At 37.2% G+C, this 20,175-nt stretch overlaps 1 protein-coding gene across 1 annotated transcript; it reads right to left on the reverse strand.

The window, feature by feature from the left end:
- Positions 1-423: 423 nt before the first annotated feature.
- LOC140137884 (sodium-coupled monocarboxylate transporter 1-like) lies at positions 424-19,293 on the reverse strand. Its single transcript, XM_072159689.1, has 15 exons — positions 19,080-19,293; positions 16,048-16,182; positions 15,298-15,363; positions 14,998-15,049; positions 14,203-14,270; positions 13,004-13,158; positions 12,604-12,741; positions 10,325-10,454; positions 9,595-9,683; positions 7,176-7,288; positions 6,620-6,774; positions 5,846-6,069; positions 4,918-5,018; positions 4,287-4,390; positions 424-3,820 (listed from the first exon to the last, which is right to left on the reverse strand). The coding sequence occupies exons 1-15, from the start codon at positions 19,287-19,289 to the stop codon at positions 3,653-3,655; spliced, it is 1,908 nt and encodes a 635-aa protein (XP_072015790.1). The 5' UTR covers positions 19,290-19,293; the 3' UTR covers positions 424-3,652.
- Positions 19,294-20,175: the final 882 nt, after the last annotated feature.

The following is a 20,175-nucleotide window of genomic DNA, read 5'->3' on the forward strand; positions in this document are numbered from 1 at the left end:
AAGGGCAAACTTTTCAATTGATCGTCGGCTTTTCATTCCAGTTACATACACTTTATATACACATCATCAGATTTATAAAGTTTACTTCGAGGAAATATCAAAATATCAATTTTTAATCATTTGCCATAAAATGTGTATTACATTTTACATTGCGAATTTCAACAAATCAAAATGATTTGATATCAGAAGAACATTCCTCGTATTCAGAATGCAATTCGATATGTCTGATGTGCTCTCATGTCCTACAAAAAATATTGTCCAAACGCTCATACCTCATCCCTTAAGGAGAAGTATAACACTAAAATATGATGTAGTACAGCTGCTAGCATAAAGCATTGTGCACTTTTTAGTAGAAGCATGAGAATTTCCACACATGAGGTACAAGGTCCAATGTTGATTTTAAGATGTAGAGCATTTTGGATTTGACCCCTGGTGACCACAAAAGGTCACGAAAGGTCATACAGGGGTAAAAAAAACAACATCATTTTTGGCTATCAAATGACACGTTTTTGGTTGTACAGGGGTAAAAATTTCAGCTCAATCCGATTTTGGCAAATATAATGTCAAATTGCTCGTCTTGACATAGAACTTGCCTTCTAAATTGTTTACTTTATTTTTTTGTGCAATGGAAGTCAAAGATAAACAGTGGCCTATGCATGGCCACCCCATTGCATTTGACATTGTTTGCCATCTATCTCTTATGAGGTGACACAGTACATAGACAAAACTATTTGTTTTCTGATTCGAGTCAGCTTTACGAACAATTTGCCACCACTTTGTTCAAAATCGGAGCAAGTTGAAATTTGTACCCCTATACAATAAAAAGTGATATTTTACCAAAAAAAGAGGTTTTTGTACAACTCCGTAACGATAGGTCGTAGATACTAGCACTCACATGCTTACGCCGATTTTGACCTAACTTGGTCACAACCATCACTGATCATGCCCCTACATATCACATGAAACTTGTGGGGTCAAAGGTCACGTAGGGATCACAGGGATCAAACCGTGATTTCAACTCAAAATGCTACTTCTCCCACAAATTACGTCTGAGGACAGTAACGGCACTGTACACATGCATTGTTATTACCCAGTGTCTGTAAATCATACACAGATTTGAGGTCAAAATTCATTAAGGGGTTACTTCCGGTGTAAAACCAAACACCTTTTTATTATCTAAGAAAAACATAGGAGAGTGACAATATGTTCACACATGAATTGTGTATACCCAACGTATATGTAGTATTTTTTATTTGGGTCAAAGATCATTAAGTGGTCAATTCCTGTTTAAAACAAAATACCTTAAAAATTATACTTTTCCCACAATTACGTAGGACGGTGACACAACTTACACACATGCAGTGTCTATGAATCATTTAAGGTCAAATGTCATTTAAGGGGTCATTTCCGGTATAAAACCAAATACCTTCACAGAGATGGTACATTCCACGCATAAATTGGACGTTACCCAGTGTACACGTGATGTCCTTTTTTATTTAGGTTCAAAGGTCATTAAGTGGTCAGTTCCGGTCCAAGACGAAAAAACCTTCAAAATGCCCCACAGTTTCCAATGGGTTTGTGTGTATTGCAATTATTCGTTAATTCGCAAATTCAATGTCAGAATCAAATGAAAGTGTGGATATAAGCTTTTTTCGATCCCTAAATAGAGCCTACTAAGATCACGATATACTCCTTTAACAACGTTCGTTAACTAGGCGAGAGATTCTGAATCTTTACGAGCATTGGACCAATGAGTAGCTAAAGTCATGGGCGTAGATCCTGAGGAATAGATAGATTTCCACAATATTGGACGAGGAGGACGGTCCATGCAATTATTCCCCCATGTTAGGCTAATTCGCGCGCATTTGTTCCACTTTAACGTCATAATAATATTATTTGATAGAAACTTCTCACGCGCGTGGCATGTCCACTCGCATAATGTTCCAGGAAAGTTATTCTGAGACCGTGACATTCATGGATTTTATACCAACCCCAACCACCCCCATGTCAAACTGAAGTATAGACAATCAATATTGAACTTCAAAACACTTATTATTTTTTATAGTTAGGCCTAATGCCCTTAGTCATGTTATAATAGTCTTACGAAAATATAATATAATAATCTAATTATTTCAGAGTAGCCACATCCCAGCAAACATTGCAGTACTGGGACAATAAACGTCCAATACTGGACCCCGGATTGGGCCAATAAACGTTTGCACACTGGCGTCGAATTTGGCCAGTAACAAGACTGCCATGGTACTTAGCTGGACAAATGTATATTTTAAAAGAGAGTCATGAAAGAGTAAGAGAGAAAGGGGCAAAGAGAGAGCAAGCTTAAAACGGTAATTTTTACTTGTCCAGTTTAGTACCAGTACTGGTCCAGTCAGACACCGGTGTGCAAACATTTATTGGCCTAATCAAGGGGGCCAGTATTGGCCCAGATAAGCAATGTTTCGAGACCTGAAAATAAAAAGTTTAAGAAAAACAGTCCATAGCTATTACTTAGTAATTAACTCCTAACATATGTAGAGAGCCATTCAATATCCTCCAATATGTAACTAGTTAGGGTTATCTTATTAGCATATTGGGGAATATTGAAATGAAGCAACTACCAGGGTATTATTATGTAGAGCGTGTTTATAGTGATCCGTCATTTAGTGTATGTTTATCAAATAAGTGCAAACTCACTCAAACAATAATATTACCCTAAACGTCTAAGGATTTGGCTGAAAAAGGATCCCTAAATGGCGATGCCTTCTGAAAAATTACCCCTTTTTCAAAAAGACGTCGACAACGCTATGTGGTGAAAAGCATACCCTTTTAGACGTTTTTCTTGGACGCGGTGCGTAGCAAGTCAAGTAGTGAGTGACCCCCGGGCACATTATACGGTATTGTTGCCACTATCAACAGATCAATGCCGACTATTGCCGCGCATAATGTACGGAATGGATATCATGCAGGTTCTGCAGGTCGTGCAGGTAATACAGTATGCTTCGACTATAATTATTTATAAATACGCACGTGACCACCTGCGTGTTGCCATAACAGCTTGTAGACAGTAAGTCCTTCTACATAGCGGGTGGTCTTCCTGTGCATTTGAATGCAAAGGCGGTAAACAATACAAATACTTTCAAAGTGGCGTTTTTGATAAAATTACAAATTCGAAATCCCTCATGTGTAATAATTTTGCTATTCAATTAATATTTAAATTTGATGATATTTATTAAGAGAGCTCCTATCATTTTTCAATAGCATGAGGATTTGGTCACGCCTGCTATTCTTGGTATGTCGTACCCATGGATCACGTGCATATTTAAACACATATTTATAAATATTATACTGTTATATAACTACTCGAGTTCGCTGATATTTCATTGAGCGTGTTTATAGTGAGCCAGCCTATCCGCTAATTATCGTAAAGTACTGCTCAATCTATTGTTATTGCAGTATAATCTTTCCGTATACAGTTACCATAAACACGCTCATTGCATGTAACAAACATGAAGAAAATATTGGGACGGCTGTTGTTGGCGATGAATCTTAGCATTGGAAGTTTGGAACATTGGCTTTTTGAAATTGAAGGCACCATGGACGTAACATGTATACATTTACTTTCAAGTTTTAATAACAGGATTTCGTAATATCATTGTTACACTTCAGTGTGGTTATTCTCGCTCGTTGTCATATGATCAGTATCTTGATTATCCAGATTGGATTTGATGTCCTGTTTCTTGGTAGGATGATGTTCTTCGTAGTCATATTTTAATGGTACTGCCGTTTCCATAGCTTCTTTTGTATGCGGTAGTTCCTGCAATTCCTGTGAATGGGCAAGAGTGTATACATAAATAGTATTAAAGTCTGATCCGAGGGCAACAAAATCCTTTGAATTTTAACAGTGGCGGCGCTACGGGGGCAAATATTTCTTCCCCAGTATATGCCCCCACTTGGAGGCAAAAAACCCCCAAATTACGTAAATTTCCACTGTTTGCGGCAACTTTGCGCGTGCGCAAAATTTGTGGATTCCCCCTTTCTTTCATTTTGCCCCCCGCCCCCACAATGACCCTAAAAATTCCTAGTGCCGCCACTGTGTATTTAGCATATATTGGAAACTTGATGCATTAGGTTTATCATTCGTTCCCAAATAGTCCAGGATGGTTATAAGTTTGACTTGATATTAACCCTTCGAACTATAGATAGGCTATACACATATTGTTAAATGTAAGCTCAGGTACAAAATACAATTTAAACAGAAACAGATACATTAAAATAAACAAAATACTCACATGATCTCGCGTCCAAAATTTCCACTTAGATGGTAGAAAGAAACAGCAAGCATCGGGCAGGTAAACAATTAATCTTGGATCTACCTTCTCCGTTTTATTTCCACCTGTTTAATGAATATTTTAATGAATATTATTAATTTTTGTTCAATAGGTAACACCAAAAAACACGGAATGTTATGTGAGACAAAATGTCCCATACTGCGCAGGCCAGCAACCAATCACTACCCGAAGAGAATTGATCAAAAATTGAATTCCCTCCTGAGGTTGGTATCTGTCAATGAGTTGACCAGATCACTAGGATGTCATTAGAGCTAGAGGCAGTATATGACACAAATGGGTCAATGAGTAACATAAAAATGATCTTGTGTGAAATTTAGCTCCCGTGAAGTGAGTTTTTCCTGAGATAAATGTTGATCTTCACTATAAGAGTTATTACCGTCGATTTGGTTGAAAAAGGAGGTGAGATATGATCAATTCTGTTCAGGCAGCTGCCGTGACGCCAGGTACAGTATTCCGAGTTTATCTCCATGAATATTATATAAGTATTCTGGTTTAGGTTTTCACTAGTTGTCCCTTAACTTTATCGCTATGAGTTAGAAATAGTAAATGACAAGGAAATTATTACTCTTACCCGTAGCAAGGCTTACTGCATATCCTACAACTACAGAAATGCTAGTAGCTACAGTTGGATACCAGATTTTCGATAAAGCATAAAAATTCTGCAATGTTGTTCTGTGAGCAAACAAGTATAATAAGAAGATAAGGTACAAGTAGACTTGTTTTATTCTTCAAGATACGCATTTACGGGACAGGTATAGCCACCGAATTTGTGTGAAACATCTAAGAGCTTGTGGATCGCCACGATCCTCCCGAGGTGGATGATCGCCATATGTTTGTTAATCCTCTAAGGGTTTGGTGGATCTCCACGCAATGTGCGTCAATCATACTCTGACGGTGCAACCTAGTCTCTTTACTAAAGTGCATATTAAGCTCTGTATGTCAACAGTCTTAAAGTGCTACTATTGAGCACATTAGTGCAGAGATAGCACCATCTGATGTTATTAAATTATTAAACGAGTTCGGAGGATCGTCGTGCAATGTGGTAAGTTTCAGGTACAGGAAAGAGTATTGAAATGACTGCAACGCGCGTAGAAGATCTCAAATGTCGGAGACGCGCCACGCAGTGTTTGGGTTTGGAAATCCAATCCCTTAAAGGTTTGGAAGATAGCCATACAGTGCTCAAACGCGACTGCGGATTCTTTAACAAATCCAAACACGGCGAGGCGATCCTCCGACATCGGAAGATTTCCGTAAACACTTCGGTGTGGCAAGGGATTAACACTGGTGGCGATCCTCATGTTATTTTCATGTACCGAATTTGATGTGCGCGCATGAACATATAGGATTTTGTTTGTTTATGGACTCGGTACGTCAACAGTCAATTTAATAACGTTCAAGGGTACTGATTGGTTACAACGGCAGCGGTTGAAGTGACATAACGCGTTCGCGTACTACGTTCAGAAAAGCACAATTTGGGACAATACATGATTGTTGGATACCTTTTAGCCATTGCAGTGGTCATTGTTGTCATATTGTGAGCCATTGTTGATCCCATCATGGTAGTAACCATCGTTGTCACCGTGTCTGTTGCCATGATAACCTCATCAGTAGGACATTCATCTACCCTTAATGGTAGGCTTTTGAGGGGATAGGGGTTCTTCAGAGAACCAATGAGTAGCCATAACCCGAATATTAATGATGTGAAGAACCCGGCTAAAACGCCCTAAAATGTCAAGTAAAACAATTCCCATTAGCATAATTAGATTACAAGTTACATTAACATAGGTGCCATATCGGTGCCATATGTGTTTCGTATGTGTGGGGTGCGTGAAGGGTGGGGTGTGTAGGTGGTATTAGGGTTAGGAGTATGAGCTGGGGATGGTGAGGGGTGTGATGTGGGTATGATGTTGTGGACAAGTGAATATGGATGTGAATAGCTGCGAATATGGCTATATTAACTACCCAAAATGGTTTATGTTAAAGACGAATGGGTACTACTTTCTGGTTTTTTATATGAACTTAAACTAGCTGTGATTACACGACAACGTATTCCTTATACGGCCTCTGTGAATCACATTATAATATATAGTGCAATGCAGTAGCGTAGCCAGGATTTTAGTGCGAGGGGCACAGCCAAATATTCGTCTCCATTTGTCAATGTTTCACCCATTTTTAGTCATTTTAAGGACAATTTACTCTTTGCCGTCCCCATTTTATCCCCGAATATTTTCTGGGGGCAGTTTAGCCTGGCTATCCCCTGGTACAATGTTTACCTTTGAGTTTGATTTGGTTGTAAATATTCCCAACAGGAAAACACCAAGTATCGGTCCATTCGTAATACCTATGATACCCAATAATGCGGGGATGAGATCTCCAAGTTTAGTCATCAAAAAGCTTGCAGCAATCACAACAATCCCGAACAGTATGACTAGGAAAATAAAGGTAATAGTTTTAGTGCAAGTTTGTTAGTTAATTACGAGGTGTGTCAGGAGATGGTATTATTATGCCCACTTTGCAAGACCGGATTTACAAATGGGTCAAGTGGGCCCAAGCCCAAGGGCTACAAGATAGGAAATGTCATGTTCTCGACTATGTGGCTATTGATTGTCTATTTATGCGAAAAATATCGCCCAACACCTATTTTTGCGTACGAATTACATGGGCACTCGGCGAAGTGACCGCAAAAGTCTTTTTCTGGGCAAAATAGTGAGGCATGTGTAGATATGGGTAGCCATATTGCTTCAATTTGGGTAACCATACGATTTTTTTTCTGATACAATACGGGGTCAGTCGACAGCCCGATATAAATTCACCCCATTATAATCTTACCAAGTAGTTTGCTGATAATGACCATCTTCCGTTCTGTTAAGTTGGGCCAGTATGCGCCCACAATATGCTGTACTGTTACGGCCGATAGCGCATTGAGGACTGACGATACGGTGCTGAAATATGAAAGTGCAATAAAAAAGCGAGAAAACAATCTGAAACATTTGAAAACTATTACCAAATTAGTTATCATGGTTATGAAAGTTGTGGCATGATTGATAATTTAAAGTACAGACATAGTTTGGAAATCTAGATAATTATACAAGTATGTGACTTGAAACGCTGACAGGATCACATACCAAATGATGATACAGGGCGAGTCGAAAAAGTGCAATAGTGCAAAGAATCCATCTTTATTTTATAACCAGGTTGAACGTTTAAAGTTTCATAACGTTATGTCCATGATATATTCAATTGTGACCTTGTGTCAAAACATGAAAAACGAAGTAATTAGCACTTACCGTTCTGTTTTATAACAATTTTTTTATAGCGACACCCCCATTTTAATGTTTGTCCACGAAACATCTCATTTAGTATGCCAGCACACTCTATGAACGGTATATTTGGAACAACTGCCATTTTCTTAACCTCATTGGCACTGAAGTAGAACGGACCACCCAAAGTTTTATTGTCCCTGGTCTTTTTAAGTAGTAGAAACATTACTTTGTTATTTTCGCCAGCCCATAGGGCTGGTATCTAATTCTGAGATGGGATTTGTGTACACTAAAGATTAGCTAAGATTATAGCCTTCTTCTATTGGTATGAATTATTTTTTTAACTTCTTGTGGTGGAAATGTTTTTGATATCTGCTAATTCGATTTGCAAGGAAAAGAAAGTATGTTTTGCCGTTTCAACGAACGAAAACGATTGAGTATTGCCAAAGTTATGTTTGAATTAATTATGACTTAAAAAGTTTAGGTTAGGCCTACACATATAAAACATAAACTTGTTCAGCAATCAGCATATCAAAAAAATTGACATGGTCAACAATTAGCAGGGAATGATGGAACAAGGTCATATCAGAGGACTACTGAGCATAGCATGATGTTTGGTTGCCTGTGAGTGCATAATTGATATGTTGATAACAGATCTAATAATGTTGTAGAATCAAAATCTTCATTATATGGACCACATTGAAGTCAAAGTAATTATCTAACCTATCCTGTATCGTTTTATGGATAAAATTGACTCAAAATGTTATTGATGATATTATTGCTATCTTTAACATCAGTTTTGTCTTTTCAACGGGAAAAATCCGATGGAAAATAAAGTTTTTAGGGGCTAGCTATAATATTGAACAATATATCCCATATTTTGACATGCACTTATAGAAAATAAATAAATTATTGTCTTACTTTATAAATTATAAATACTGTAAAATGACACATAACTAAAGTGAGGCCACTTTCTATCTTTTTTATTTGATTCATAAAATAATATAAAATCATTTTAAAATAAAATGTGCATGTAAGTTGAGTTTACATAGCGAATTAACTAACAACTGCAGTGTATTTCTTGATTTTAATAATAAGCATGGGTAAAAAGCAGTAAAGACAGAAATATAGAACAATTTGGAGTAATGAATTAAAGAGTTGACAGGAGTTATAGGAGTTAATGCTTTTTGCTGTTTCAGTGTGCATGTTCTCACCATTGATGGTTTGGTGAACTGTCATGTAACATGGATGTAAGCGTGATCCTAAAAAATGCCTTTCACGGTGACCCAAACTATTTACAAGACCTCTTCTGCATTGAGGCTGGCCTGCCCTTTTAAAGGGAATTTTTATCACATTTACCTTTTCATTAAAAATGTCCATTCAAGAAACATACAAATTTGTGGGCGGATTATTCAAATGTCGAAAGGAAATACGTGCAAATTGAAGTGGTGTGAATTTCAAAAGGAAGTTGGACATATTACAGGGAATAGAAAAAATTGTTGGGCTTAAGTTATTTTGAGACTAAAAAAGGAATTGAAAAAGTCAAATTGGGTATCGCAGTAAAATGACTCTTAAAAATTAAAATGATAGTTGCCATTCACTTCATTTTTTTTTCACAAAAGGTGATTATTGAGTATGGCATTTATAAAAACTTTCAACAATGGGAAAGTTTATTTTGGTTCTCACGTAAATATCGATTCTTTGTCCTGTTCACTTATTTTTGACTCACCCTGTAGTACAATACGGTATGCTAAGATTCCAGCACGCTTTAGATTCATGCAAACTGGAACGTATTCAGACGTGATAGGTATACTGTCACGAAGTTCACTAAAACACACTTGATAAATGTTTTTGTGAAGACAAAAGTATACCTTACAAAAGATGAGATAACTGATGTAAGCCTACAATTTTGAAACGCAGATCCGGTTATATTCAAATGAGATTGAAATAATATGTATATGGATAGGGTTTCGATTTCATTTCCTCACCTTAAACACAGAGTACATAAACCGGCTGTAAGTAAACCAGACATGCCAGGTAAATGATGGAAGGAGTCCAAAATAAAATACGGTAACAGCTGAAATTGAAGAAAAAATATATATCATAGGTTTATTGAATAAAATATCATTATCAAGTAGTGTGCTTTTAATAACAGAACCTTATTCATGTTATTTGCTCAAATCGACAAAATTTACAAATGGGCATATTGTCAAGCTTGTCACAGAAAACATTGACATTCAACATCGTTACCACGCACAAGAGGTAAATGTTGAGTAATTCACATATCTCGCAGGAGAAATTGGTCAATCCGGATTCTGATCAATGGGCATAAAACATTGGGATAGCTGTTAACAGACTTCAGCGCATTTGGAGAATCAAGGACAAAAACCACCTCCAGTGAATACCGTCGCTGATGACGGTGGTGTTCGCACGTTTATGTCGAAGGTCCACTATGTGTCGAAGATTCGCTGTGTCGAAGGTTCGCAATATCCGAAATATAGGGGAGTACTATGTTGAATATGAAATAAAGTTCGCTATGTCGAATATGAAATAATATTAGCTAGGGTTAGGGTTAGAGTTATATTTAGGGTTATGGTAATGACATTGGTTTGAGTTAAGGTTAATATTATGACTGTTTGGTTTTGGTCACTCAGCAATTCAATAAATCTTTCTCGAGTAACATATAATGATCAATTATACACCAGAATGACAACTCACCCCATCCCTGAATCTCAGGGCACCACTTGCGAACGGATCGCAGCCTGCGTATACGGCGTACATGGCTACGCCTGCCAAACAAAGCAATGTCGTCATCAACACCATACCACATGCGTACAGAGTTATTGCCCTTAAAAAGGAAATAAGAATGAAGACATTACAAAAATTAAATCGTCTCCAATGCAAACTTAATATATACGAGTGGATATTCATATGTATACTAGTGGCAGATAAAATTAATTAAAGTTTAAACTTCAACACTGCACTATTTTTCGCTCACCTGGAACGTTTTCACTAGTCCGACTAGCGTCTTCAGCAAATGTTGATGATGTGATGATATCTTGTCTACAATCGGGATATCTGTCACTGAAGACGTCATATGATTGACAGAATGACGTCATAGGATGTTACGATGTAGCGCAGAAATATCAAACCAAACTCATCAAATTATTGAAAGATCTCAAGGAGAAAAGTATCATTGACTCTAGATCTTATCGGAAGTTGTATCCCACCGTGTGTGATATACCAACAATTTATGGTTTAATTAAAATCCATAAAGCTGCCCCGCTTAGACCGATTATTTCAAGCATCGGATCGGTCACTTACGAACTTGTGCGGTTTGTGTCTGGGATCATCTCTCCTCTCATTGGCAATTCTGATCACCATATTACCAACACTCAATCGTTTGTGGAAAATATTCGCGATTTGAAGTTGGAATCGGATGAATCCCTTGTATCATTTGATGTGTCAGCGCTTTTCACTTCCATCCCTGTTGACAAGACACTTGAAGTCGTCGGTGAACATTTAAGGAGTGATGCTAGCTGGAAGAAGGGTGAGGCTGAAAATCTTGAGCCTGAGCAAGTGCTTGACTGTCTAAGTTTTTGTCTTGAGTCGTGAGACTTTTTTTTTATCTTCAGCGCTATAGATGTGCCATGGGAAGTTCATGCAGTCCGCTTTCCGCTGATGCGTACATGGAATATTTCGAAAGCCAGGCACTAACATCTGCCCCCCCACCCACCGCGTGTTTGGAAGAGATATGTAGATGACACATTCGTGGTCATAAAAACTGTGCATATCGAGGAATTTACCGATCATATCAACATTAATCCTAACATCAAATTTACGCGCGAGGAAGAGGAAGACGGTAAACATGGTAAACTTCCTTTCCTTGACACTTTGGTTTGTCGCCAGCCGGACGGAACTCTTAAAGTTAAGGTTTATAGAAAATCTACTCACACAGAGCAATATTTGAACTTTTCCTCTCATCCCTCACTTGAGCATAAGCTCAGTGTTGTTAGAACGCTAAGTACTCCACCGTGCGGAAACCGAAGTCACAGACCCGGCAGATAAAGCAGAGGAGATAACTCATGTGAAGAACGCGCTAAAGAACTGCGGTTATCAAGACTGGACTTTCTTTCGCGGTCAGCCCAAAGAAAAAGATAGTTCTTCTCAGAACCGAGACACGGAAACAGCTAAAAAAGGATTTGGCACCTTACCTTACATACAAGGTCTTGCTTACATACAAGCTACACAGAGCGTTCAGGACTGCGGGAGTTTCAACCACCTTCAAACCTCAAAATACACTAAGGAGTGCGCCTGTAGCCCCTAAAGACAAGACAGAACCCTTTAAACAATCTGGGATTGTGTATCAAATTAACTGTGCTGATTATGACGCAAGTTATATCGGCAAATCTGCCAGGAAGCTTGAGAAAAGGCTTAGTGAACACAAGTCTACTGCTGGCAGCTCCAAATCAGCGGTCAAGAACATGTAGTGAGATCTAAAGGTCACCAGATTGATCGAACGGGAGCAAAAAGAATTTTCCCGGAGAGTTCTTGAAGCTATACAGATATGGACTCAAAAACCGAGACTAAATCGTGACCAAGGACTAGAAATAGATCCTATTTTGGATACCTGCTGATGCCCAGGGGGGGGGGGGGGGGGTACATCGTAACATCCTATGACGTCATTCTGTCAATCATATGACGTCATCAATAGACAAGATATCATCACAGCATCACCATCTGCTGAAGACGCTAGTCGGTCTAGTGCCAACATTCCAGGTAAAATAGCGTAGTGTTGAAGTTAAAACTTTAATTCACACTTAATATACTTTATAAAGAATACTATTGCACTTGATAGGTCTGTTGTGTGATGGCCTGTGAAGGTAACCATGATAGTAACTACCAAGACGTAAGAAAATCAGAGATTCTTCTTTAGCGCCGTCATACACGCCTAACATAGACCTGATAGTTTTACCACAAATATTTGTAAGTCTTACCGGTTAGCCGTCCTGAGGTCTTTGCAAGTTAGATACCGTTGTACTTGGTACTGCATAATACACTGAGAAGGCATCCACCCTATAATACCCAGAACTGCATTCCATACGGTCAGATACTCTTTGGGATCTAAACTGAAACTGTACCAGAAATAAAATACAAATATTAGCGTAGCCTATTTGTTTTTTAATTCATGTTTTCTCATACTTTTGTTGAATCTGTCTAATCTGCGAAGTTGTAAAATTCATCTTAATAAAAAAAATGATCAAAAAATAAAATGGTCCAGTAATGAATAACAGTATTTCTTCTACAAAAGACCGATCTTTGATAATGGCATTGCATTGATTGCTCAATACTGAGCGAATATTTATACTTGTATACATTTTGGCGAAAATTTCTTACTTCCAGAGTTCGAGTCTTTGCCCTTCATCTGCAATGGCGAATGCATTAGACATTCCTCCAACCGTTAAAGAAGCCTTTATTACGACAGCGATGAGAGATGTGACTATCAAAACCATCTGAAAAGAGTCTGCCCATAGAACAGCCTTGATACCACCCTAAAAAGATAAGATCATAAATTTATACGAGATAATGTTCTCGGATTGGCGTAGAAGACAAAATTCTCAAAGAGTTAGCTCACCGAGGTGCAAAGTTACTGTAAACGGTATGGGTTTTTCCTCATCTGTTTTTCATTCTCAATCCCCTCTCCACATTTTGTCACTAAGAAATGTGTTTGTCTTTTTGAACCAACCACCGGGATCAGAATAATATGTCAGCAGGTTGTGGTACCTACGCTACTGACAATAGTTCTGAGCGGAATATCAGGCTTGTGCACCTTTGGTAGTCCATAAAACCTTGGTGGCGATTGTGGGGTAAAGCTTGAATCATATATAGGCCTTCATCGGTGAAATGGTCAGCCTGTGGTCCATCACGTTGACCTGGACAAAGTCCAAATTTTTGATAGGGAGCCCCGATGGTTCGAGAGAAGTCATCCAAAACACTATACCACAATGGCCTCATCCCAATGGCATAGTTCAATAACCTCAATTAACACTCATAGTGCAAAATATGACCTCAAGTTGCAGAGTATGAGTTTTTGTACCCAAATTTTCAAAGGTCATTCAATGAATTTACAAATGTATTAGGGTTTAAAGAACTGTGCCCTGATAGATGAACATGTTGTGGATCCTGTAGTATCTCCTAGTGAAACCTGGGCCAACCAACCATATGTAAAAGGACGGAGGGTGCTACAAGTTACCAAAGGTCTCTGATCCGATCATTATTTTAGTCGCAAGGTCGAGTCATTCCGCTGACGAAAGCTGTAGTAGTAACAGCTGAAATTTACGGAGATCTTATACAAACATGTATACATTTACTTTAAAGATTAAACACATGCACTGTTTATGAGCTAAATTACTATAGCGCTTAACTTGAAACACCATAGATGTACTCAAAAGTTTATAAATAGGGTAATTATAGTTCTTAAAAGCAATACCGTGTAATATTTAATACTTAAATATTTTATTGTTCAAGTGTTTAATTTAACAAGCAATGTTTAACAAATGTTGCATTTTGTATTTAAAACTACGATTTATACTTACGATTGTTGTATAAAACATTGTAACAAAACTGAGCAGTAGTATGGAGCCTGCCAGGCTCATGTTGGTTACTGAAATCAAATAATATGTGAGAGACAAAGAAACTTGTGAATGGTTATTCTTGATGCTTAATTTAATCATTTTTTATGCTTAATTTAATCATTTTTTTCCATAGAATGTCGAAGAGTGAACAGTTTACCAAACCAAAGTGTTACAATTAAACATGACAACAAATAAATACATATCCCGACCGGAACACAACCCAACTTGAAAAAAAAGCAAGGGAATGTGCCGGCATGGGAATCGAACCCACGACCGTATAATATTTAGTACTAAAAATTTTTAGTGTTTATACAAGTGTTTAATTTTAATAACAAGCAATGTTTAAAAAAAATGTTGCATTCCTTGCTTTGCTATTAAAGTTGGGTTGTGTGCCGGTCGGGATTTGTATTTATTTGTTGTCATGTTTAATTGCAACACTTTGGGTTGGTAAACTGTTCATTCTTTCTTATTAAATATATTCAGTTTCCTCTTGTAGCGAGCAATCGTTCCCCATTGTGTTTATTTGTTCTTGTGCAGGATGCGTATCCCCATTACCTACTTTACATAGAATGTCTTGAAAAATTGGTTTAAAGGATTCGGACATGCTTGAAATCCTAGTCTAATAATGGCGAAGAGGTGATTTGAAAATAAATCGCAATATCCAGAGAAATATCTGAAAATAATTTTGCAATTTATGATGATGACTAGCTGTCTACGTACCAGTTATTTCCCTCGTCACTCAATAATTTGACTCACCTGCAATAATGACCATACTTGCCCCAAATGTTGCTATTCCCGAGTGTAGTAGCTGATGGAATTCAAAATAATAAATCACTGTAAGATACTGAATGAAACTATCGTTGAGGTTGGTCTTATAACTTAACCTACTGAACTTAGGAAACGAGACATGCACTTTTAAAAAAATCGAACTTTTATGGACTCTAAAGACAAATACATGTAAAGACATACATTTTACCGGATAACAGAGACATCCACAGACGTCCACATAATCAGACAATAAAGGTTAAACTGTGTATAGATTCTGACATGTCTTACCATGTATGCATAACAGATGACAAGTCCACATGTTCTTACGGCTGGGTTAAAACGTAGTTCAAGATACTGTTGAGAAAGGTTCAATTAAAACCAAAAAGAGAATCTACAAAAGGCTTACAAATTCGAACTTAATAGGCAAATTGTGACTAAAGAACACTACTAATTAGTAATAACATAACATTCTATTAGAAAATAGAAGTCCAAAATGAATCTTTTTTGTCCTCTCACGTGAACCTTTGAGAGATAATATAGTGCGATCTGAAGAACTTTTTAGGTTCTCTGAAACTCGTATAGAACATTTATTGGACAACCCGGCCTTTTAAATATGAATTAGGTTCTAAAGTGGGGTCAAGGTTTTTGCTTAGAGGTTAATAACTGCGCATTGGTTATTTGGAGGGCATAACCGTATTGCTATAAACTATGTTTTATTTGCTTTTTACGGGCACCTCTAAAACCCCCGCCCGGGCTCCATAAGACCCCGGGTCCGGGGATTGTACACCCTCTTACCCATTTATCTGTTGCACTGCTTGGTTTGTAACAGCCAATTCTTATGCAGTTTTCAGTCAATTTCAAGGTAACAATTTCTTTAGTCATAATCGTTGTCGTCGTCGTCCTCTTCCTCTCCATCTCCCTTCCCTCTTCCTCCCCCCCGGTTCCACCCTCCTCCTCCTCCTAGCTCCTCCTCCTCGTCATAATCATTATCGTCATCATCATTATTATTTCGGTTTCTGTTATATTGTTGATACAAACCTCATATATACTAGTTAATTTTAAATTATAGTATATTGGTAAGAAACATCTTGCAGCTATCCATGACGCACCAATTTGTCCAACGACATGCCACGCTGCCATTGTGCCTCTGAAGTAAACATCGGCCGAAACGCCCTAGAAAAAAATAAACACTGCCAAAATTAGGTGAAATTTATTGAAAAAATCTTAAGAGAAAGTCTTAGTTTATGGACCCTCTTTTATTTGTCCATACACGATTCAAATGACCATGATTTAATTTCAAAATTTGAATAAAAATTGAGCATCCTTTGTCGTGGTTTACTCATATTTAAGCTTCAAGTTTCTTTTGTTCATGTTCAAGGGTTCCTGATTCGTAGGTTTAATCGTATTGTTATGGAAAAATCATAAAAATCTCCTCTCATCTTATCTTTAATATCTCATCTCATCTCATCTCGTCTCATCTCATCTTATCTTATATATTTTATTTCATCTCATCTCATCTTCCCGATATTGACCGGTTTATAGGCATGGTATAGTGGTTCTGGTTTGTTACCACTGAGGTCCTGGTCGAGTTCGAGCCCCGTCATGCCCAAACGGCTTCGTGTACATTTGGTTTCCAGCCCATGCTTGCTCTTGCAATTTTTTGTTTGGACAGATACCGGATTTTCCAGGGACGTTTGGTCCATATCCGTCTATCCTAAGATCGCTAGTGAGTAGTCCGAAAGTTCACTCGTACCCAAACCTGACCCTCACCCATGCATGACCCTATACATTGTTAAAAAATAAACGCCCTTAATTCATGTGATTCAATAAAAAATAACTTACTGAATACTAATGTAGTCTTGTGGGGGACATGATAAGTAAAGATTTTATTATAAGATTAAGAAACAGTTGAATATATTGAAAATAGACTTGGTGGTTTATTAAAGCATTATTTACAACGTTGTTTCGTAAAACAGTTGAATATAAATCCAGATGTTTGTTATGCAAGTTTTTGAAAACACATAAACAAAGTCAAATGCAAATTTGAGATTTTACTCAAAAATTGTTTGGTGTTGTTTCCGGCAAACACAACGTTATGCCTAAATATGTTTGAAAATTAATTATTCTATTTTATACACTCATATTGACCATAAAAACGAATTAATACAGCGGCTGGCCGTCTCTCAACACGCGATATTCAAAATTCCCGGGCGCCGAAATTGTCTAGTGCAACATGCCGTTTCAGTAATACAATCGGTCGTTTCAAATAATAAGTTTTGGTACTGGTTTTGGTTTTGGTCACGTGGTTTCCTATTATCCAAGTCGATCTTCATTTGAAAGCGTGGGTTTGATTTCGGAATAAGCCTTAGCTTATTTCCCTGTGTACAAATATATACCATCGAAATATATTTCAACCCAGATTACAAAATAGACACTTGAAGCCTACTCGAGTGTCTATTCATAAGCATATCGCATACACGGGGATCGATTGAAGATTAGCTAAGCTAAGATTGAAGCTGTATACTTCCAGTATAGACTAGTTGACTTTTATTTAAGTTATTTATTGCTCGAAAGAAATGAGAAGAGAGAGAGAGAGAAATCGCTGTGGCTCAGCGATAGAACAAATTCAGCTATGCTTGCTGACAAAAGAGAAACAAAAACTTATTACTTGAAAGGAGGGAATGAAGGCTGTCAACAATTGAGCACAAATAACCATGACGTCATTGCACTAGACAATTTCGGCGCGGGAATTTTGAATATCGCGTGTTGAGAGCCGGCTGTTTTTATTCGTTTTTATGGTCAATATGAGTTTGTTTTATATAAAATCATGTAATTCGTATTAACAAAACAAAATGTATAAGAAATTAGATAGAATTGTGTAAATGGTTTGAGTAACCAATAATTCCAACCTATAGCTTATATGAAAAAAAAACCCATTTTGTCGAAGTGCTGAGAATCTACTGTACTTTAATAACTATGTTTTGTATTTTTGTAAATCCCAAGACGTTTTCTGTCGCAAAACGACCTCCCTTCTGCGAATCTTCAATTCTCATAGTTCAATAAATTGTATGCATTATGTAATAGGCCTACATTTTATACGAGTTGAATTTCACTTTTTTTTCGCTCAGGTACTTTAATACAGTGACCCTATCATCAAACTTGAGACCCAGAGAGTTATGATAGTTGACGACAAATGAATTGGAATCAAAACGTGATGTCTCCATTAATATTTCCAATTACCTGTACTTAAATAATGATTTTACAAAAGACGCCCTGGAGACCGGGCCTGGAGATTGTGCATGTATGGGTCATATGTGCAGGAAAGTTCAAAGTCAACGCTTCCAAAGGAATTCCAAAATTTTGTTCAAAAGACGTTACCAACAAAAATTCCTTTAAAAAGGAATGGATGAGGCGTGCCTGTCTCGCTATATTGCTCAGATAAAGATTTGTACATTTATTCTGATGTATACGTATCGTGTAATAGATGAAGATGATCTACATGCGAGATAAAGTATTATGTCATGTATTTATCTTTTTAAATCTAGAATATCAGGGATGTAGTTATTATGAGCTGTTAAATAAACCCGAAACGGTGCGAGCGAACGTTTCATCGTTTAACGCTAGGGATCGGCTATAAGGGTATCACCCCCTAAAACAAATTGTTGGTCTTTTTATGATGAAATATCATCATCCAATTCCGTAAATTTAAAAAAATCCATTTTTTTCCTGGAAAATCTGAATTCTGGATCTGCATCCGGATCCGGATCCGAAAAAAAACCCAAAACAAACACCTCCCCACCCCCCACACAAAACCCCAAAACAAAACAAAAAACAAAAAAAACCGGAAATCCGTAAAAAAAAGATAAAAACGGAACGGCCCTGGAATATGGCCGATCCGGATCCGGATCCGAAAAAAATCGTGGTTGACTGTCAATAGGAGAGATCATGTGTAATGTTATGCACTTATGGAAGACTTAATTATAGCCTCTCCAAATAAGTGCAACGATTGTAAGACTTATAGACATGCTTGTGGGCATTATTCGCATGATCTTTATTATCTTTTGCCTTACCTGGATAAAGATACCAGTAAATAAACTGGCAATAAGTGACAAAGCGACTGGAAGGAAGCCCATGCTACGATCAGCCATGAGAAACTCGCTGGTTGTCCGTTGTCTGCCTGCAAAGACGGCATAGTAGAGGCCTATACTTGCAGATACTAGTAACACCAGAGCAAAGAGTGCATAATCTGCAGCACCAAATATGACACGTTCATTCCCCATTGTAGATTCTGTGAATAAATATTTTATTTATTTTTTATTTTATTTATGTTAGTGAATATAAAGGCCAGGTTGCCCAACCTTCGTGTTTTCCTTTTTTTTTTTTGCTGGCCGGATTTACCAGATGGGCCCGGGCCCAGGGCCCTCAAAATTTGGGCCCCAAATAACCCTGATGTGCATCTTCCTTTTTATTAGTCTATGTTTTGGGCCAATTTGTAGGGTAGGCCCTACTAGTTTTAAAATTTTGCGCGCACTGGTCCTTCAAATAGCAAAATTCGCCTTCATTTTGGGCTATGATCTTACACGGATACCAAATTACCAATACTTGGCCCTTGAATTCACATGCCTTTCTCACGGTGAGTTTGGGGCCTCCAAATTTTGGGGTAGCACAGGGCCCCAAAAAGGTAAATCCGGCCCTGGATTTTCCGCTCAAACTTTAAGCATTGTTCGCCGGGAGTTTGATGCAAGCCATCAAATTCCGGCATCGGACAATTTAGTGTTTAGAAAAGTGTTTAAAGACTTAACACTGTTTTTATACTGTAGCTTTAAACAGTCGGATCAAGTTCCACTGTAGCTTTGAACAGCCAGATAACGCACGAATGAATGAATGAATAAATAAATAAATAAATAAATAAATAAATAAATAAATAAATAAATAAATAAATAAATAAATAAATAAATAAATAAATAAATAAATAAATAAATAAATAAATAAATAAATAAATAAATAAATAAATAAATATATAAATAAATAAATAAATAAATAAATAAATAAATAAATAAATAAATAAATAAATAAATAAATAAATAAATATAAAATAAACGAACATTTAATTAATTAATTATTAAAGTGTTAAGATCATTTTTGGGAGAGCATGTATGAGCAGTA

Source organism: Amphiura filiformis, chromosome 17, assembly GCF_039555335.1.
Source record: "Amphiura filiformis chromosome 17, Afil_fr2py, whole genome shotgun sequence".
NCBI lineage: Eukaryota > Metazoa > Echinodermata > Ophiuroidea > Amphilepidida > Amphiuridae > Amphiura > Amphiura filiformis.

Bases quoted from the DNA above. Each gene is read 5' to 3' on its own strand.
- LOC140137884 (XM_072159689.1), bottom strand. From the start codon at position 19,289: ATGGGGAATGAACGTGTCATATTTGGTGCTGCAGATTATGCACTCTTT. The intron at 12,742-13,003 runs GTAAGAAATTTT...TTTCTGGTACAG, and splicing joins CAAAGACTCGAACTCTGGAA to TTTCAGTTTAGATCCCAAAG. The intron at 10,455-12,603 runs GTAAGACTTACA...TTCCTTTTTAAG, and splicing joins GACCTCAGGACGGCTAACCG to GGCAATAACTCTGTACGCAT.